This window comes from Ascidiella aspersa, chromosome 2 (assembly GCF_963924565.1).
Source record: "Ascidiella aspersa chromosome 2, kaAscAspe10.2, whole genome shotgun sequence".
Taxonomy (NCBI): domain Eukaryota; kingdom Metazoa; phylum Chordata; class Ascidiacea; order Phlebobranchia; family Ascidiidae; genus Ascidiella; species Ascidiella aspersa.
The window spans coordinates 35,173,669-35,194,480 of record NC_139448.1 but is presented as its reverse complement, the minus strand read 5'-3'; the positions used below and the strand labels follow the sequence as shown (position 1 = coordinate 35,194,480).

At 34.7% G+C, this 20,812-nt stretch overlaps 3 protein-coding genes across 4 annotated transcripts in view; all 3 read right to left on the bottom strand.

The window, feature by feature from the left end:
• The window catches only part of LOC146165506 (E3 SUMO-protein ligase RanBP2-like), a 70,308-nt gene extending 64,611 nt beyond the window's left edge, over positions 1-5,697 (bottom strand). The window contains exons 1-6 of the mRNA XM_083380940.1: positions 5,579-5,697; positions 4,740-4,946; positions 4,151-4,282; positions 3,650-3,769; positions 1,156-1,272; positions 633-778 (exon numbers count right to left, since the gene is read on the bottom strand). Of these exons, the coding sequence (XP_083237066.1) occupies positions 633-778; positions 1,156-1,272; positions 3,650-3,769; positions 4,151-4,282; positions 4,740-4,946; positions 5,579-5,653 (797 nt within the window). The 5' untranslated portion in view covers positions 5,654-5,697. The remainder of the gene's footprint in view (positions 1-632; positions 779-1,155; positions 1,273-3,649; positions 3,770-4,150; positions 4,283-4,739; positions 4,947-5,578) is intronic.
• A 1,600-nt stretch (positions 5,698-7,297) lies between these two features.
• Positions 7,298-12,022, bottom strand: LOC146165505 (myeloid differentiation primary response protein MyD88-like). The gene is made up of 7 exons (XM_083382255.1): positions 11,611-12,022; positions 10,969-11,262; positions 10,141-10,291; positions 9,577-9,759; positions 9,202-9,388; positions 8,113-8,204; positions 7,298-7,871 (listed from the first exon to the last, which is right to left on the bottom strand). Exons 1-7 carry the CDS (start codon positions 11,911-11,913, stop codon positions 7,702-7,704), a joined length of 1,380 nt encoding a protein of 459 aa, XP_083238381.1. The 5' UTR covers positions 11,914-12,022; the 3' UTR covers positions 7,298-7,701.
• Positions 12,023-13,403: 1,381 nt separating this feature from the next.
• On the bottom strand, positions 13,404-19,629 carry LOC146165504 (obg-like ATPase 1). Of its 2 annotated transcripts, XM_083381136.1 has the most exons (8): positions 19,449-19,629; positions 18,768-18,878; positions 18,171-18,314; positions 16,906-17,046; positions 16,083-16,220; positions 15,621-15,673; positions 15,539-15,557; positions 13,404-14,209 (listed from the first exon to the last, which is right to left on the bottom strand). In XM_083381136.1, exons 1-8 carry the CDS (start codon positions 19,584-19,586, stop codon positions 13,820-13,822), a joined length of 1,134 nt encoding a protein of 377 aa, XP_083237262.1. In that variant the 5' UTR covers positions 19,587-19,629; the 3' UTR covers positions 13,404-13,819. The 2 variants fall into 2 exon arrangements, with proteins under 2 accessions (XP_083237262.1, XP_083237263.1); XM_083381137.1 differs by having other exon boundaries at positions 13,408-14,209; positions 15,539-15,673; positions 19,449-19,616.
• Between the last annotated feature and the right edge of the window lie 1,183 nt (positions 19,630-20,812).

Genomic DNA, 20,812 nt, shown 5'->3' with positions numbered 1-20,812 from the left:
TTAAAAAACATATAAAAACAGATTTTTTTTACATTATTTACATTCGCTTTGGTAATAGAACCTTACTATGGGGTTCTAAAAAAAAATACAAAAGCCATTGATATGTTAACAGGAAAATTGTAAAGTTGAATAGATATGGGATAAACACGATATCAAACATATAGGTGCACTGAATATGTGAATAATGGAAATCCCCTTGACCCTTGCAAGATAAATGTCGACCTTAATTCCTGATCAGTAACAGCAAAATACTCTACAATTCAGGTCAGACACATGAATCGAGATTCTTTTGAATTAAGATGTACTGACGATGCCTTGATTGGCGAAATATATATATATCTTTTAAGATCTGTTTATTGTGTTTGACTTAAATTACTAGCTTTGCTAGAGTATTTTGCTGTTATCGAACATAGGTAGTTAAAATTGCTTAAACTTTGTAATTTTTTTTTTTTATCTACACTAGCCATACTAAATAGGTCACTATATACATTGTTTAAAAAAGATTTTTCTAATTAAATATTTCTATTCCCTTTGTGAATCAAATAATACTAATAAACTAAATAGGAAAAAAAACATGTTACAAAATTATGAAACTTTTATAGCTAATGCTTAATTTTTATTTGTATTCTTACAGATGAAGCATCTCAAAAGCTTTGTCGAATCGCTTTTTTGAAATGCATAGCAGAACAAATCGCATCAGAGCCTCCATCAAGACGGACTGTGGCACCATAAGCTCATGGGGAGACTTGGAAACATTCCTCAGATAGTCGTAGTATTCCTGAAAGAAGGTATTGTTTCAATTAAAGGCTATGAGAAAATGTGTTGTAGTTTCATGCAAAATATACACCATATCAAGTATCAAGCTTATGCCTACTCTACAAAGCATTATGCTGTCAGTAAGTTTGATAATAGAACTTTACAGCTAAGTTAATATGTAGAGGGATTAATGGAATAAATATAAATAGACATTTTAAATTTTTTTATCTGAAGTTTAAAAATCTGATGTGTTACATTAACTGATGATGATACAATTAGGTATCAAATTATCTTTATCAAGGTGCTTTTTGGCTTTAAAATACATTATTAGGCTACATAACAGAACAGTGCATAGTGTCCCTAAAAAGCTGGAATTATTTAGGTTTTATAAAGGCTTACCTTGTATGTTGAAATTACACACAAGTTCCAATCGTAGTCCACCTCAATATTGACTGGTGTGCGGTTGTTCTCCATGTCACTGCAATACTTGTAAGCATCAACCACTCTGCCTTGGGTCTAAACAAAACAGTAAAATTTAAGCTGAAATTGCAATTTTTTGTGGAATTCTTCTGTGATTGATGGATTTTTGCACATTTTTGTGATCAGAATAGTGTATTAAACCTTAACCTAGTTTGGCTAAACTAGGTATGTTTGTGTGCTGCGGCGTATTTAGGGAATATTATTTAAAAAATTACAAAAATCTTTTACCTTTTAACTGATAAAACAAATAAACTTTTTGTACATTGCACAGTTATACAATAAACAGCGGTCTTATCCCTTTGCATATATTTGCATTTCTTAACTTCATTTTAATGGTCTCAATGTTGGTTGAACTGGTATGTAAATATTATATATATAACATCTCAGCGTTGTAATTGACTTGAAAGTCACTGTTTTCAAATGACTTGACTTAAGTCTTTTGGACAAATGCCTTGAGTTGAAATGAAGTGTTGTCATTAAGCATTATAAAATTGGATTATTTATTTTAAATTTTGCACATAAAGCAATTTCCTTGCTATATTTTGTTTTTTGTTTTTTTTAAGTTGAGTTACTGCTCATTAAATTGGATTAGCTTACTAAATTTTACAGTTTAACGTTCAATTTTTATAATAAAGACTTGATTTGAAATTAACTTGCTCTAAACTAGGGGCGTGCAACCTTTTTATACTGCCGGGCCAAATATGCGTATCCGGATTGGACCACGGGCCACTTGCATATCTTGTCGTCTACCTGTTAGTGCAGTGGTCGGCAAACTTTTTGTTGCGGCCCAAAGTAGTCTTTTCAGAGCTACTTAAAGGCCCACTACGTAAAACCACTACGAAAACAGTGGCGCATTCAGGCTATAATATAAAAGATTGTATAAAAAAGAATATACGCGCGAAGCGCGAAAAATTTGCGTTTACATAGAGTTAAACATAGAGTTAAACAGAGTTAAAGTTGGCAAAAAATATAGTTTTACAGGCTCACAAGACCACATTTGACACGTGGGTCTTTCCAAGCTGAGCCAATTTAAAACATTATATTCCACACCAATTGTTAAAATAAAGTGTAATGAATGTACGGCTATCATGCGGCCAACAACTACGTTATATGATAACACCAAGCTATTCAAAAATAACTCGCGGTCCACAGTTGGCCTACGACCAGGGACGTGCAGTCAGGGGAGGCAGTGCCTCTCCTGTCAACATCTGGCAAACACCAAGCTATTCAAAAATAACTCGCGGTCCACAGTTGGGCCTACCACAGTGCTAGTGACTACCACAAAAAAAATTGATCACATACGGGCTACGTTGACCGAACAATGCCACCTTAAAAGCGACGAATTTTCTCAGTTGTGGAAACTTATTTAGATTGAGATGTTCGCGGTAAAAAACTACTTTTTTAGCTGCGCAGAGAGAAATTGTTTCTTTTTTTTTAACTCACATGAACATTGAAATTGAATATAAAACAATTACATTTCAAATGAGCGAACATGATCAAACAGACATTTTTAATATGCTTTCTTTACATGGCCATAAGAAGCTATTCGAAAGAATTTCAAGAACAAAAAAAATGCAGCGCTAAGTGCAATTTACTTTCACACAAAGTTGTACACAACAACATCCAAAACACATTTTGTAGTTTTATTTTGTTAGCAAGTCACATTCTATTCTAATATGTTAGCAGGTCACATTCTATTCTAATTCTAATAAACTAAAAATTTGCATGCTATATAAGGCGACCTAGACTAAGGAACAGTCAGGAAGTTTCAATATTTTAACACCTGAAAGTTGAGTTGTGCGGGCCAAAAACCAAAGCACACCGCGGGCCACATATTTTGGTTCCGCGGGCCGCAGGTTGCACGCCCCTGCTCTAAACTACTACTTGACTGGGACTTTTATTTAGTTATTTTTCAAATGACTTGACTTGGACTTAAGTCATTCCAAAATAACTTGTTTACAACACTGTAACATTTTTAATTGTCATCTCCCACTTGTTTAAACCAGGCCTGAGAAGTCAGACTCGGGACTCGAGTAAGACCACAAGTCTCGAGCCTGACAGCAAGTTCTAATTTTAAAACTGATATTGCCGCCAACTATAAATTGTAAAAGTGTAATAGCAAATGATGGAATATTTTCCAATGTATTGTGAGTAAATGAATTATAATGACACCCTTATGCGTGGGTTGCTGAAAATCCATTCTAATTGAGTTACATAAATGGGTGAAATACATGCTATAGAGTCGCGCCCTGATTTGGGGCTCGACGAAATCGCGCATTTAGCCAGAGTCGGACTCGGGTTTATTTTATTGGCCAGAGTCAGACTCCGGTTATTTTTAACCGACTCTGTAGTCCTGGTTTAGCCTTGGTACTACACTTGGTATAACAAACAAAAAAACATAATTACAACTTACTTTGAGAAAGCTGACATATTCTGTGTGCAGTGAAAGGTCACTTTCTCGCAGTTTCAATTCTTGCTTGATTGCCTTTTCCAATTTGTGTGGCGAGGCTTCTTCCGCAACTAAAAGTTCCATCTTTATGCAAAAAAATGTGTTCATGTAAAAAGTTAAGCTTGAAGACTCCCTGGTATAGATTTTTCTTTTTATTATCTGTTAGCAGCAGTTATTACACAGAACATAGTTCAAATTTAAAAAAATAAGTGGTTCCACTTAAGAATATCATCAAAATTATTAACCGTGAGACATAAATGTACTAAATTTTGCAATAAAATGTGTTCAGACATAAAAATTGTCACAGAAATATATTAAACATGAAACAGAATAAAATAAATCTTGCAAAAAAAGCGTCAGACTTAAACTTTACCACAAAAATATGTACTGCAGTCTGTGGACTTGAAGCATTTTTTCTAATTTCAGAAGAACAACAGATTTATCCAAAACATAATAATTATAAACCTTCAGTTTAAAAACTTTAGGGTCTCCTGGCATTGCAGCTGAAGCTTTTTCAAGCCACACTTGTGCCTTGTTTGCATTTTGTGCCGGACCGGGATTTAGAAAGAGTTCAACGACATGTAGAAGCAGATCAGACTAAAAAAGCATAGTTGGCACAAAACTGAAACATTTTAAACCACAAGCAGAAAATTATAAAGCAGCTACAAAGCTATACTTTTACAGATATAACATGCATCCATCATAGTATGTTTAAATAAATTTGGTTGCCAAACTTTCCAACTGATTTACAAAGCAACATAATTTTTTTAGACAAAATTTGAAGGGCCCTAAAATATCCTAAACCGACTCTCAAATACTATGCCCTTAGAAGAAAAAAATTGTTCCCAATTTTTACCGTTGTGGGTCATATTGTTGGCAATTTTTTTGGTAAATGCATACTAATCAGGTATGAAGTTTGGCTTGAAAACACCTACTGTTTATAGCTGTTATCAAAATCAGACTTATTAAGCCTACAGGAAAAATAGAGGCATTTTTTACAAAATTACACTTGAATTATACAAACCAACAAGCTTACAGGACAGCAAACTGTTACCTGGTTTGGTTTTATCTGTAGAGACTGCTTATAGCAGGAGAGAGCTGCCTCAAACTCGGACAACTTTTCGAAGCATTCCCCCAAAAGCCGGTGGGCCGGTGCATCACGGTCATAGGTCTTCAAATACTTGGTAATCCACTCGGCGGCATTGTTGTAGTCACCGGCATCGTGCCACAGTCGACCGAAATATAACCCCTTCAAAGGTAGCTGTAACCCATAAAAATAATGGTAAAACTGGAAATGGTTGAAAAGTCACAAACATGCTAACTCTGAGGCAAAAACACGTTGTTATGAAATATGTTTTTAATTATATCACTTGGATGTAAGTAATTTGCCTTAATGACCTTAGTCCAAGTCAGTCATTTGGGAAAATGACTTCGGAAAAGTAAAGTCATTTTCGCAATAAAAGACTCTAAGTACAATCATTTAAAAACAGTGACTGAAGTACATTTAAGCCTATATGTTGATAATTAAACATCTTGGTTTACTGGATTCGTTTTTTGGTTAATGGCACTTTATTGTATATGAGTAAATATCAATTGGTATTTATATACAATTAAAGCAGGGTTTCCAAACCTGGTGGCCATGGAGCCCTTTCCAATGGGGCCATGAAAAAATGTAAAAAATATTATGTTTATTGTGTGTAGTATTTGTATCATTTTATCATTCTAACTACTCGTTACTGTATAAATCAGTATTTTAATTAAAATGACATTTCCTATTTTTTTAAAAGGTTGAAAAAAATTGGGGGACCATTGATTTCTTAAAATTTCAAAGAGGCCCTGGTGTAAAAAAGGTTTGGAAGCCGTGAATTAAAGTATACCAAATGTAAATCTTACCTCTCTTGGGTTGGCAGTCTTTGTTGTTTTCTGTATTATACCTTCTACTTCGGACACTGTTAAAGTTGAAGGCATCGCATTGGAAACTAGTCAATTCAATTACTGTATCTATATACGCTGAAAAATACAATGAGAAGTGGCCATATTTACCAGAACCTTATACTGTTTTCTCTAGCTTGCATAAACTTTTATTTATTTTGCAAGAGACAAAACAAATTTGTTTGATCTGTATTTTAAAATTTACATCAATTTAGGGTTGCCCCACATGTTTATGAAACAAATTTAAAGAAGTGATGAGGAAACATTTTTGGGTTTTCAAGACCTGAAATTGAAATACTCAATATTTTAAACATAATTTGAAACTAAAAATGCCACGGTTGGACATATACTATTCAGTCTGTTTTACTTATACACTTTCGAAGTTTTACTCACAAACCCAGCTTCACATAAAATAAATTCAAAGAGTTTCTAAAAAACTTTTTCCAAAGACTATTTAGGTGCAATTTATTCAGAGACAATCAAAGATGTTGAAAGAATTAAAGGGTTTGTGACAACCCTGACTACCAGTCTGAATTTCATGGCACCGAACACAGAGATCTTGGGTGTGCAACCCCAAATGTTTGCATGTGTGCAATTATCCTTTTTGGTACTATAAGTGCATAATATACCAATTAAGGTGTCCACACAAACTTTTTAAAAAAATCTTAGCGCACACCTCGCACCTGCCACAGAATGCAGACTGACCTGACAATAACACAGTCATCGACTTCGTGAATTCATAGCAGATGTGGACGCTGGTGTAGAATTCTACCAAAACGCACATTATTTGGGTTACGGTGGGTCAAGTATTATTATTAAATAATGAATATAATAATACTTGACCCACCCTCACCCGCACCATAACCCAAACATTGTGCGTTGATTTATTAATTGTGGTGGGATTCTAAACCAGCGCCCCCAGATGTGTCATTTTTAATGACTTGGTTTACGTCGGAAAGCTGTAGATCATTATCAATTTGTTGCTGTATTTTACGAAAGTACCTGCGTTTCATTTAAACGTTTCAGTCACATTAACAAACAAAGCCTACGAACATACTAGTTTTAGCACCGTTGTTGTGTTTACTTTCCAGAAGAGTGATATTACCATGCAATATAAAAGTGTGGTTAAAAAAATATAAATCGTTACCAACTTACTGCTAGTTTTTAACTTTTTCCGCGCGCTAACATTTTTCGGGTTCTTGACTAACTTTTGAATCCCATGAGAGATAGGTAGCCGAAGTTCATTGGGGTCACATTTGTTTAAAACGCTCGGATTGCTCTTTCGAAAACTTTTTGACTATTGCTACTAATTCTTGTGCATTGTCCAAGACCTCAAAGTCTAAAAGTCGGACTTTTTGATCCTTTGAATGCACTGATTGTCGTAGACCTTTTTGCTTAGAACTGCACTGATTTCTGACGGATCGGGTGAATTCTTATTATAAGAAGAAAGCCATATTTCGCACTTCAATTATTTTTTCAACTAAATAAAACTCCCATGTCGATCCCCAAGTGCTTAAAATAACTACTAACCCTTGTAATGCCGAAATTCAGTTCTTCTTTTGTAATATCGAAACTTCAGTTCCTCTTTTTATATAAAATAAAATTTTCTCTATTCAACAACTTTAATGATGGTATATGCGAGAACTTTTGCTAATTTTCTCTGACAAGAATATCTGTTTTCGAATAAAACAAGTTTATTGGGATCAGAGGAGAACTTTGCACAAATTTACAGATATCGGTAAAACAACATTTTCCTTCATTGCAACAGGTCTTTAAAAACACGATAGTGCAATCTATAAACAGTTAAGTAAACAATATAAAAGACATCACCAAATTGTGACGTGTTTATCACATATACAAAAGTAGGGCAGAAAAAACAAAGCAAGCAGCGAAAAGAGGACTAATATCATAGTTTTATCAAATAAGAAAAATCACATATAAAATTAATCTGTCGAATTGTGTATCCTTGGTGTAAGTTGTGCGATCAATTAAGATGTAAAGTAAACACATCAAAACAAGATGAGTGTAAAACGTACATATCAAAATCAGAATGCTAAACAGGGATAAAACAAAGTGTTGCTTTATTAACGGCTTCCTGATAATGCCCTTCCTTTTTGCAGGCTTTTAATCAAGCTGTTCCAAAACCACTCATCCTTTAAAACTCTTGTACGATCACAGGCATTGTAGCCACCCAATATGTTCGGTTTGGTGATCTTCTTGTAAATGACTGGAATAATCTTTCGTAATCTCGATGCTAAAAGAAAATGCAAACCATTAGCTACTGTTTTTTATGTGAAAAAACTCCCTGAAACACTTTTTTTGTCAAATATCGGTGGGGACCCCCAACAAGTAATGATTTTTTTTCGATAAAATCATTACAATCGTTTATAATGAAGAGTTGCTTGTTCATGAAATTTAATTAAAAATGGTCCTAGTGTCTGTGATAACTCATTTTTACTCAATAATTCAAAAAAAGACTCAGAAGGGCTATTTACCTGGATCAATGGAAACACCAGCGTTCAAGACCCATTGACTTTCCGGACTTGTAAGGAATTCGTCGGACAGAATAACAATCAGTTTGTTGCACCTGAAAATAACCACAGGTTCATGACCAAATGAATTTCAAAGATTTTTTCGTAAGAAAAGGGAACTAACAACAACCAGGTTACCTAAAGGTTTCTTTCAATTTCTATGAACAACCAGGATAGTGATTTTACTGGACAGATAACAATACAAAGGATTAAATAATAAAAAACGTGTTTATTAAAATTTAGTTGTTCATTTTGAGATAAGAAATAATAAAAAAAAAATTTATTAACCTTTTTGATTTAATTGAAACATAACATTTACTAGAAAGACATTACGGATGGATTAACAAAAGAAAGTTTGCAACAGGATATTAACATCAACAATCAACATGCTATAACTTTCTGATAAAAAATTAAAAAATATTTTACACTGTTAGATACCATTGTACAGGCTTTTATGTTAATATTTAATTGTGACTATTTTTATTCTTTAATAATAAGGGGAACTAGCAAATAAACAATATAAATAAACTTTGTACATTTTTCTGTTCGTTTTGCCAATGTTTATGTTTTCAATTTTTTAAGTACTTTTTTCAGTGAGGTAATATAAAGTAAAAAAATACTAAATTGTGTGTAATGTTTTACAACAGAGGTGTCCAATTCAAACATGCCGATGTGCCAATTTTTATCTTATAACTTCTTCCCATGCCGAAGTTTAGCAACTATTTTTTTATAATATTAAAAGCGCTTTATACAAAAAATAAAAACAGTATAGTGTTAATAATATTAGAAGTAATTGTTTGTTGTCGGAAATTGCTGGGATTGTTTTGTATTGTGAATAAACAATGACAACACGCTGTTTAACAAATTTAGCTTTTTTGACAATTGGCTGTCTTTTTTGGACGGCTTGCATGCCATTTTTTATTAGGTCGCATGCCACATTTGGCACACGTGCCTCATGTTGGACACCCCTGTTTTACTATAATCAGTAAAAATTTTAAATTGTGACATATTCAGCAAAAAATGACTTGTACAAAAAAACTGAACTTAACAAACCTTGTCATCATGGCTTGAAAACTGTTCTGGTAAAACTGCACACCAGCAGTTGAATCACGTTCTTGCAAAAACAGCTTCATATTACACTCGTCTTCAATCTTGGGCAGAAACTCGTCCAAAATAAATTTCTTGTCTGCGGGATCGTACATGACATAGCCGTCGTAGTACTGGTCTGGTAGCCAGTCTTCTGCAGCAAAAATGAGAGGAGTTTGAGTGGAGGATAAGTAATACACCACTAGTGTAAGTTCGATGGGGGTAGTTTATGAGCGATCTTTGCAGTTAACCAAGTAAGAAATACGGCTCTTGATATCAGACTGGTTGGCAACATTTACTATACACAGTAAAAACAATAATTTACAAAACACGTTTCTATACCGATAGGATCAGTGGTCGAAATAGAAGAATCTTGGAAGTCCATTGGGCAGGCTAGGTTGTGGTATTCTGTTGTTCTGTAGGAAGGAGCTGGACTCATTGGACTGGTTCTGAACTTTGCATCGGCGGCCAAAACACTAGGACTTGGCACGGATGACTTTCGCTTCCATTTCTCGTGGTCCCTTGCTGTAAGAAACGAGGCATAAAATTAATACTTAACAGGAGTGACCATGTTAGATTCCTTTAAAGCATAATAGCTTGAGGTTGTAGTTGGACTAAAAATGAAAATCAAACTAATACAAAAGTATATAAAGTTGCTTGTACAAACAGAACGTGGCAAGCATTGGCGTATGGTTGTTTCTCGACTCGTTCCCCTTTGAGCCTGTGTAGATCAGTCAGTGGAGAGTTTTGTTAACGTTTGAAATAAATCTTTAGATAATAGCTTGAGACATAGAATAAATATCACAGCTCATACAGAAGAAGGTAGCATTTTATGTACGTTTAGAATAAGTCTAAAATAATGGCTGAAGGTTGCAGTTAGACATAGAATGGAAAAACAACACCAACCAAATCTTTCGTCCAAATCTGTGATAACGTCGTGCCTTTCTAGATCTTCCAAAATGTTCCACAAATCACCGACAGTAGCCGATGGGTTCCGCGACTCGTAAACGAACAACACAGCATCCGTTTTGCTTCTCTCTGACTCAAAGTTTCTGATCTACAGATTTATTAGGAAAAAAAAATTACATATATACTTGCTATATATATATAATGAAGAAAACAGACTGAAAATTATCTTAGTGATAAATAAGCTATGTTGCACTTGGCTTACCAAAACATGATTAGTTTTATTATTGAGCACATGGGTTGACATAAAAGATGGAAGTATGATTTGGATCAGTGGTTCTGTATCTTTCTAGTGTCATTGTAATTACACCGAGAAGCACTTCATTTATATTATTAAATTAGCATTCAACTATAAAATTTAAATGTTAATAATAGTTTACACATAGCACTTGGTATCATAGAAAATTTTGTCCCTAGAGCCAAAAGGCAATGTTTTTTATGTTATTTAATATTTTTTTGCAAGTGGTGAGACTGACAATGTTCTCACTCAAATACTATGTGGCCCAACCTATAAAATACCTCTTATCAAACTATGCAAATTATATAGCCTACATCAGGGGTTCTTAAACTAGGGTCCGTGGAATAGGTTTAGAAGGTCTATAAAGGCCTAATTAAAACCAAAAACAACAGGTTTATTATTCAACTTGTTTTATGACATCAATTTCTTACTTCATCCCTAAAAATTTAACGCCGACCGTGGCCTACACAAACAAGTTTATGAACCCCTGATATAAAGAGACAACAGTTTAGCAAATTAAAACAGCTCACCTCTAAATTGCTGAACTCAAGGCGATCAGCCATCGATCGCCAGTTGGGCACAGTTGCTCTCTCCGGGTCCATATGTAGGCCGAGCTGGCGCCTTGACTCAAAACTCAGCTGGCACAAAGGCATGCTTAAATGCTCTCTGGACGGCAAACCAACGCCGTAAGTCGCCACCAAGTTAAGGTCCTCCTTCTTATCGTCTCCGAGGCTTAGATTTCCAGTGTACGACCTCTCGGGCTCATTAAAATAGGACGGTGGTGGCGAATGAAGGTGTTTCAACGCTTCAGGTTGCGTAAGAGCCTGTTTTAATAATCAATATCGACACTTGTATACATTACTATTAGTAAAATTGAGATCACACGTATAAACACCTTGTATTACAAGATGGATAATAATCTTTTGAGCATCCAAAATGATTCAACTCTCTAAAGTTAAAACGTTCGGGCGATTTTTACTACTTGTGTTTTTTCCTATATAAACCAAAACAGAGCCAAGAAGACAAATACAAACATAAGCAAAGACTTTGTCTGTGTAATGCTGTCCCACAGTTAGTGAAATTAATTAGTGCCAAACAGTTCTGTGGCACACAAACTTGTAAAACTAGATTTATTTTAGCTTTTTAAAATTAAATTAGAAATAAAATTAGACCTGGCTTGACTTTCCGCTATCAAACTGGCTTTCTTGGATGCCCGATGCGCTCGCCCGTTGGAGGCTTGTCCGGGGTTGATCAGCTGAACTCTGTGGTTGGAAGACTTCGCTGTGCAGAGTCGGAGAATAAGCGGTATTTGTGCTGTCGCATTCAACGCCGACGCCTTCATTTTCAGGAAGCGGGGTTTTTTCGTCATTGTTAGTTCCCGCCGAGCCCAATGAGAACCTTTCCAGCTCTTCGCGTTGCATTTGAAGTGAGGGACTGTCGACGAACACAGTCGAATGAGGGCTGTTGGAAGCCATATTGACTTAATTAAATCGTTTGTTGTACTTCCCGAAATTGCGGAGTCAGATCAGAGTTTAAATCATGCTATAATCCTATCAATTGCACAAAAAGATCTGTCTGAATGTGTTGACTAATGAAAAAAAAGTTGAAAATTGTTTAGATTTACACTCTTAAAAAACTTTATTCCTTATTCTTAAGTCTAAATTAAAGTATCCTATTTTAAATCTTGTTTTAAATTGTATTCTACAAATAATCACTGTTAACATTTTTCTTGTAAGACAACAATTTTCATAGAAAGAACAAGTATATAGAAAATACTGAATAAATATGACTTGTTATTCAAAAGTTAACGTTTGTTCCGACTTTTACTTAAAAACGTGTTTAACTCTGGTACAAATCTCAAACTATCATTTTAAAACATGTTTAAAACCCCACTTTAATAAAAATCCACAGTCAATGTGCGGTTTACCACACAACACGCTTAGTAAATACTAATTTACATGCATAAACATATCTATAAACGATAATCTAAATGTTTGCTTAAAATATAAGGCTATAATTTGAAATGTGTTTTAAATCATATATTACACATTAAAAACAATAAAAACATTAGCAAAGAAACCATAAGTTGAAATATAGTTCTTTTTAAATGCATGAAACCTACAGTCAACGGCAAAAACACGTCCGTTTCTTCTCAAGCCTTCAACTGAATTGATCAATTCATTCACGAACCGGGAAATTCCGTTGACACGCTTCGCTGCGTCACGGCACCAAGCCATTGTTATTTTAAGATCCGGGAATTTTCGCGGATTTGGTGTCTCTCTCTTTATGGAGATCGAAAATGCGACGTGGTGAAATTGCTTTTGCGATTTGAGAGGTTTAATAGTCGTGTTTTTCACGCTTTTTTACAGAAAAAAGCTTTAAATCCGCATTTGTCATCACGGCCTAATATTTACTAGTTTTGTAAACTGGTAGCGCAGGCTCAAATAGCTTAGTACAGTATAAAAGTGTGTAGATTATACTATGTACATAAGCGCACATCTTGAAATTCATATCGACGCTTGTGTGATTTAACATTATTGAAATTCAATTGGCGATGACAGGCAACACCTTGCATTGCGACATGGACTATCTATTTGAACTTCTAAAATGATTTACCTCATCAAGTTCAAATGTTTGTTTTTTATTTGCGTGTGCATTTGTCCATATAAACCAAAACAGAGACAAGAAGACTAATACGAACATAAACGAAGACTTGTCGGTGGTATGCTGCCTCACAGTAATTAAAAGATGCGAGGTTTAATTAATTAGCACCAAACAGTTCTACCAGTTGTGGTGTACGATCGATCTGATCACTTATCAACACTGCAAAGCGTGTTAACAATAAGTGTGGCCTACACAGGACTTTAGCTTTTATTAGTTTACAAGCCAAATTAGTCCTATTTCCCTCAACTACTCAATCAAATTTTACAACGTTTATAGATTTAGCAGTTCAACTATTTCAAAAGAGTGTTCTCCATTCCATTGCCCGTTCCTCCACGAATTAGTGGTTATTGTTCTTTTATTCGTCAGAAAAGCGATAAAAACTTTGAACGACATAATATCGCATTTTGGAAGATGATATGAACCTATTAAACAACGCGCCATATAAACATTTTGATCACTATAATAGCAACATTTAGCAGCAATTTCAATGCACTTGAAATATAGTGAAAATGTCATGCCAAAACAGTTTTAGTCTGTTCTAATATAAAATACCAGTCATCAGCCATACAGTAAAACTTGCATCTAAACACTTTGAAAGTCGTCAAAATTAAACTCGCGCCGATGTTAGTGTTTAAATCTACCCAGAAATCGAGCGAAATAACCGCATCTCGCAACACATACGCCCCACGATACAAAATAGCGCTTAAGAGACCACTACTACTTCTTTTTTGGCTGGGATGGTGTGTTGAACTTGAAAAAGATGATGTCGCCGTCCAGCACAATGTAGGTCTTGCCCTGTTGCCTGTACTTGCCCGCTGCTTTGACAGCAGTTTCGTTGCCGTGCTCCTCAAAATCCGGAAAATGCATGACTTCGGCCATAATGAAGCCTTTTTCGAAATCAGTGTGGATCCGACCGGCGGCCTGGGGGGCAAATGTGCCCTTCTTGACGGTCCAGGCCTTGACCTCATCGGCGCCGGCTGTGAAGAAGTACTGAAGGCCCAGAGCCTTGAATCCGGTCACCACTATCTTGTTGAGAGCCGACGCCGCTTCGTCCTTGTATTCCTCCTTTAAGAACTGAGCCTTCGCCTCGTCGTCCAAGTCCACCAACTGAATAGAAAGGTGAACAGCGTTTATTGCAGTGGTTCTCAACCGGGGTGCCGCGGCTTTCTAGGGTGCCGAGAGAGATTTTAAAGTCCTAAGGATTCCAATAGTTGCTCTATTGTTAAGCTTCTTGATACAATTTTTTGTGTACGATAAAAGTGCAAAAAATTAAAGACGTGGGTTTTAACCTTTGCACAGATAATGTGCTGTTTCAATTTAGTTGCAACGTTACAGTTAACCACTCAGCCAAAAATGCGAACAAGGGTGCCGCGAACTAATTATAACTCCTGTAGGGTGCCCCAAGCCAAAGGTTGCGAAACACTGGTTTACAAAGTAGTATAACGTTTAAACAAGGGTTAGAGTGTGTAGCAGCGGGCGGCCGTTAATAAATTGTCCTAAAAATTAACTTCAGTTTATGTTTCGATTTTATCTAATAGTAAGCAAATTGGCTTCGTCAACTAACTGTATAGGGTTAACGGTTTAAGTTAGTGTTCGTTGTCGTAATGGCGCAAGATAATGACTTGGCCGAAGTGTACTTAAGACACTGTTTTTTTAAATGAAAAAGCTCAAGTATTTTGAGTAATGGTAAATATGGAGATATTGTTAAACATGTGGAAACAAGGGCTAGAGAATGTGTTGGGAGCTATCGCTATTGAATGGCCTTCTAAATAACTTACATTCAAGTTGATGTGTCCATTTTAAAGAACAGTAAGGAAAAAAATATAATTTAAGCAAAATATTACTCATCCAAAAATTTCCGATTAAATTCATCTAAAAATATCATTTTGTAATTTAGGACTTAAGATATTTAAACTCAAATCGAGCCGTTTAAAAGCAGTAACTTAAGTGTTTTAACTCTGGCATTTAGGTTCAATATAAAGCCCTGCTCAAACAAGCTTTGCTCAGCCTGGCATACTTTTAGCAGAGGTCGGCAACCTTTTGCAATGCGGACCGGTTTAAAACTATAATTTTATCACGGACTAGCCTTTACAACAAATGTTCGGTAATGGAAATTTATTACAACTTTGATTCACTGAAAAACTTGAGCTTTTTTTGCCGCTAGTCCTAAAAGTTCGTAATAAGACAACATATAGTTAAGTCGTAGAAAAACCTAAAAGAATAGCAATATGAGAAAATGCGAACGCCAGGCTGACACCTGATAAACTAATATAGACCTACGGAATACCGAGTAACAAATTCCTCCCGGTGGTGCCGACAACTGAACTATAGGGCAAATATGCCTTTAGCTAGAATATTCTGCTGCATTCTCCCAAGCACGGTTTAGTTTAGTATTTAACCAGTTGTAGGGCATTCTACAACATACTACAGTTTTACCTGCAGTTCGAAAGCACCAGAGAATGGAATTAGGATTGCAGTTGGGTCATTTGCGTCCACCCAAGCTTTAATCTTCATCAACCACTTGTTCTTCTTTCTTATGTAATCCTTAATGCTAAGATTGACAAGATATATCTGTGAAACAAAAAAGTTCGTTTTTATTTCAAGAAATTCAGACTAGTATGGCAATGAAAACTTTTTTAAATAGCAGTAATGCCATAATTAGGCCCTCAAAAAATGTCAAAATGTTTTTCATATTTTTAAGGATCGTGAAAAATAAGTCAGTACTAACCATATTGAAGTAAACCTCATTTTTTTTATTTTGCAAAAAATAAAAAACCCGGGTTGTGCTACATCTCACTCAAAGAGGTATTAAAATATATATTTTTTTGACTTAGAAAAATAAAATAAATAAAAACTTTAAATAAGCATTAAACAGAATAGACTAGTAAGCAATAACTAAGTCTATTAAAGGTTTAATATGTGGTTTATCAAAGGTTCAATACGTGTTTACCATTACAACAATAGGTTGAACCACATTTACCTGGGGCTTGGAAGTGAGGAAGAGATGTTCGTTAAGAACCTCAATCTCTTTTGTTCCCCACTCGCCTTGTCTCACTGGCTTCTTTTCATCAACGAGCAAGTGTTGAATTTTGGTCAGTGTGTCGAATTCCAATTTATACTGAAAAGTATACAAAGTTTTGTAGTAAACACACACAAAAAGGTGCAGTATGATAATAAAAGCTTAAGAAGCCCACCGATTCGAACAAAAATCAGTCAGTCTTAAACTTTTAATGTAAATATGCATTTTGCCATTTAAATAATAGGCATCATCAGTTTATCTTAATTGGAATGCATTATCCAGCATTATGTGTTAGGTAAAACCAGTGGATAAAAAAAAATTTACAAAGACCAAAAAGGAAACCAAGTTAACCACTGTAAATTGTGTCATTTAGCCAATGCCATACAAATAAAACTGAAACTTTTAAAAAATGTTAAAAAAAAAATTAAAAATACAATTAAAATGACAAGTGGGCTTGTTAAACTCTAAAGGCTGGTTCACACTAGACGCGTCTAGCGTTAACGTAAAACGTTTTTAAAAAAACGCTTTCGGTTGCGGAAAAGTTGAAATATTTCAACTTTGACGCTTTCGGTTAGAAGCGAGGAAATTTGCCGTTAATGCTGGCAACGCTTTATGTGTGAACTGGACAACGTTAGTCGTTAGACGCCAACGCTAGACGTTAACGCGTCTAGTGTGAACCAGCCTTAAGACAATTAAAATTAATCAAAAACCGGTTAACTGGCAATTTTACTTTTTTCTCCCAACTTTCAGTGACTTTTTAAGGCAGTCAAAAGTTGTTAATTACCTTCTTTTCTCCCCCTCTAGTGTAGACTTTTTCCAGCTCAGCAAGTCGCTTTGTTAGAAATTCAGTGTCCTTCAACCTTAGCTCCTCCTGAATGATTTCAATGTCTCTCACCGGATCGACTTCACCTTCCACGTGAACAACCTAAAGCAGACAATTTTATAACATTATTGCTCACCATGTTCATCTAGTAAAAATGTTTTTAACAATTTGTGTAACTTATAAATCAAAGGTTGCTGGCTACAACAAGATTATCAGGGTTGTCTAAAGCAGTGGTTCTCAACTGCCGGTCCGCGTCAACTTTCCTGCTGGTCCGCCAAATATATTACAGTTTTATATTTCAATTGCAAAATGCAAGATGTTGTAAACTTGTCCATTAAACTTAGAACTTCGCAAGTTCCGTAATTTCCAGCATTGTGACGTGCTTATATTTATATTTGGTGGTCCACTGGTCTGCAAAATTTGTTTTGAAATTCTGCCGGGCCGTAAGCGAAAAAGGTTGAAAACCACTGCTCTATATAAACTTAAAAGCTAGTGTAGAGTTACAAATTCAAGCCTGTTTGTTGTGATTGTCTAAAAGCATATTATTATTTGTTGCAAAATTACTATTTTTTAAATATTGCATTTTTGCAACTTAGCAAACTTGCATTTTTTATATCAGACTGTCTTTTATATCGTCCTAAACTCATATAACTACCAGTGGAGTGAACTGACATCATCTCTGATTCAACACTGTCTGACAAACTCAAATAAAAGAAAAGGATACCAATTAAAACATTTATCTTAACCTCATGTAAAATTTCATGCAAAATGTTGCATAATGAAAAGTGATGGGAAATCAAATCAAATAAAAAAGGTAAACAGGAAGCAATATTAGGTTTTGTTAGTTGGCAAAATAACGATTTTATATTAAACTCTGTTGTGGTTATTGCTGTGTTTTTAGGTTTATTATGTTGTTAATAAGTCAGGGATTTTCAAGGGAGTATGAATAAATTGAATATTAAATTTTTTTCTAATTTATCATCTCTAAGTCTACTCCACTATAACAAAATAAGTGAATTAAAAAATTATTAAATTTGTTGGTTTTTTGGGGGACGATTTTAGATCATATTCTGCTGTGGTTATTGCTGTGTATTTGGCTTTATTATGTCCTTGGTTGTAAACTCTTAATACTATGGTATTACAACTTCTTTTAATTTATAGATTGTTGCTTTGTAGGTTTGATTGGTGTTCCCATTTTATAGTAGGTAAAATATGCTTTGACAAACCTCTGCATCATCAAACGCTCTAGTCATGTGGAAAATAGCGTCACAGCTGTTGATGTTCGACAGAAAAGCGTTTCCAAGACCCTGGCCCTCATGGGCACCCTTCACCAAACCAGCAATATCAACAACCGACAAAAATGCTGGCACCTAAAAAAGCAAAAGAAAAAAATTTTATTAATGTTATGGCATATCAGTTTAAGGTATTTACAGGAAAAACAAGTTTTAGTATAAAATGTGTGTGCTATATTGCATACAAGAAAATCCTTTGATTGTATACACCAGGAATTTAAGTTGAGTAACCTGGGGCAACCATTGGTTAAATACTTTTGGAATTTAAGTTGAGTAACCTGGGGAACCATTGGTTAAATACTTTGGGAATTTAAGTTGAGTAACTTAGGCAACCATTGGTTAAATACTTCTGGACACTTAAAAAGTTTCATTTAAAAGCGTTGTTCCTTGTTGACAGTATTTTTTTTAAACAAATCATGTTATAATAAAAATATATTATGATACATAATTGCTTTTAGCTCAAAGCTAGCATTGAGTTTGATATTAAACAAGAGTTTGTTAATATGATGAAGTGATATAGTATTCTCCAACCTTGCTAGCTGGTTTGTGATGTTTGCACAACATTTCCCATCTCGCATCAGGAACAGGAACTCTGCTTTCATTTGGATCTATCGTGCAGAAAGGAAAGTTCTCCGCATGTGCCTGTCGCAAAAAAGTAAGTTTTGTAAATATAGAATGCAATAAAAATTTGGAGCCTAATGGTTGGAGGTTTTTACTTGACGCAGTAGACATATCTCCGCCCATACAAAAGTAGGTGGCATTTTGTAAACGTTTTGAATAAATTTCAAGATAATGGCTGGAGGTTGTAGTTAGTGTGTAACATAAAACCTAAGCTTGTAACGAAGTTGGTAGCATTTTAAACTTTTTGAAACCTTACAAATGCTGCCTACTTCAATATGGGCTTTGAAATTCTTACAAAGGCCACAGGTTGGAAAGTAAGGCTTGCAGTAGTCAACCTAAAATGCTGTCAGCCACGAAAATTCAATTTTAGAAATAAAATTATTCCGGTAGCGCAAATTTTACTGAAAATTTCATTGTACAGCTGTGCAAGTTTTATCTCCAAATATAGTCTTCCCAGCTCAATATCTGAAGTGTCTAATTTGGCTAAAGCAATAAAATTGATTTGTATTTGCACATTTTTCAACATCTTAAAATAGATAAAACAAAACTATGTGTTCAATAATTCGAAAATAAAGTTTTACAAAATATTACCTGGCTTTTTGTCAGCACATTAAAAAACGTGGATTTTCCGACATTTGGCAGTCCAACAATTCCGATCTTCAGGGAGGTTCCGAGTCGACCCAAAATTAAAGGGGGCTTTTCAACTTCCTTCTTTTTCTTTGGCGGCATTTCAAAGCACACAACTAGAAACTCCCGACAATTTTATCAAACAATCTTAAAACAAAAAAGCAACATTTTTAAAATTGGGTATTTTCTTTATAAGCCAAATTTAGGTTGTTAAGTCCTCTTGTTTTATTATCTAAACAAGATTTTCGTTGCAATATCAATCTTTAAACAAAAAAGGAACATTTTTTGATGCTCTTTCACTATTGTACGTAAAAATTAATAAAAAAATTTTTTTCTTCAAATACCACATACCACAACACATATTGTTTGGGTTAGGGTGCGGGTTAGCGTTTTGGTTGAGGGTGGGTCAAAGTTATTATTAATAATAAACCCAATATTACTTGACCAACCCGCACGCTAACCCAAACAATATGCGTTGTGGTATGCAGTATTATTATTATTATTTTTTTTGCATAACTTTTCACATATAATAGTGAAAGAGCGCCCATTTTTTCTGGGTATTCTCTTTGTAATTTAAATTGCAACAACAATATTAGGTTGTAAAGTACGTTTGCTTTATTATCTATACACAAACACGATGCCCGTTGCAATATTTACAAAACACAAGTCCACATTTTTGCAAATATGGGTTTAAAATACACAAATTACCGATTTAATTATAAGATGCTGCTAGAACTATTCAAAAAAAGGTTCTATTCAGAGCTCTAAAAGTATTTTTTCACAGGCTGATATAAAGCCACTACTTAAGTCAGTTGTCCACACGGAATTAGCAGATAAGCTATTAATTGTATCACTTTAATAAACAACGTTTTTCAGTCACAGTTGGTACAAAATTTAACACATTTCATTTTGTTCATGCTGCGTGACAGCTGTGCTACGCATGAATGGAGACACATTTACGTCGCAATTTTAGCAGAAAAATTTCTCAAATCAAAGAGATCTATTTGGTTTAAGGTTTAAGTTATAAACAACACACCAACTGTTTATAAAATCCTGTTTGCAAATCTCAAGTCACCAAAACTGTACTTAAATCATTGTAAGTTGTACGAAATTATAGCAGACGAACTTTACTCTTCTCCAGACTTAAATACCCAGCAAGGCGTCATTAAAATTACACAAATCCTAGATTCATCATCCAGCATTTACCTCAAAATAATTAGTATACTTACCTGTTGCCTCATTAATGTATTGCTTTACCCGAATAATTTTATTCCAATAATATGGCAAAAACTACGCTCCTTAAGTCGGATAGAAAAAAATACGGTCCT

Excerpts from the sequence above, each read along its gene's own strand:
- LOC146165505 (XM_083382255.1), bottom strand. The coding sequence starts at position 11,913 with ATGGCTTCCAACAGCCCTCATTCGACTGTGTTCGTCGACAGTCCCTCA. Across the intron at positions 11,263-11,610 it reads ATAGCGGAAAGTCAAGCCAG|GCTCTTACGCAACCTGAAGC; the intron begins GTCTAATTTTAT and ends TTATTAAAACAG. Across the intron at positions 10,292-10,968 it reads TTGAGTTCAGCAATTTAGAG|ATCAGAAACTTTGAGTCAGA; the intron begins GTGAGCTGTTTT and ends ATAAATCTGTAG.
- LOC146165504 (XM_083381137.1), bottom strand. The coding sequence starts at position 19,586 with ATGCCGCCAAAGAAAAAGAAGGAAGTTGAAAAGCCCCCTTTAATTTTG. Across the intron at positions 17,047-18,170 it reads GAGCGTTTGATGATGCAGAG|GTTGTTCACGTGGAAGGTGA; the intron begins GTTTGTCAAAGC and ends TGTCTGCTTTAG. Across the intron at positions 16,221-16,905 it reads CTAGAGGGGGAGAAAAGAAG|TATAAATTGGAATTCGACAC; the intron begins GTAATTAACAAC and ends TATACTTTTCAG.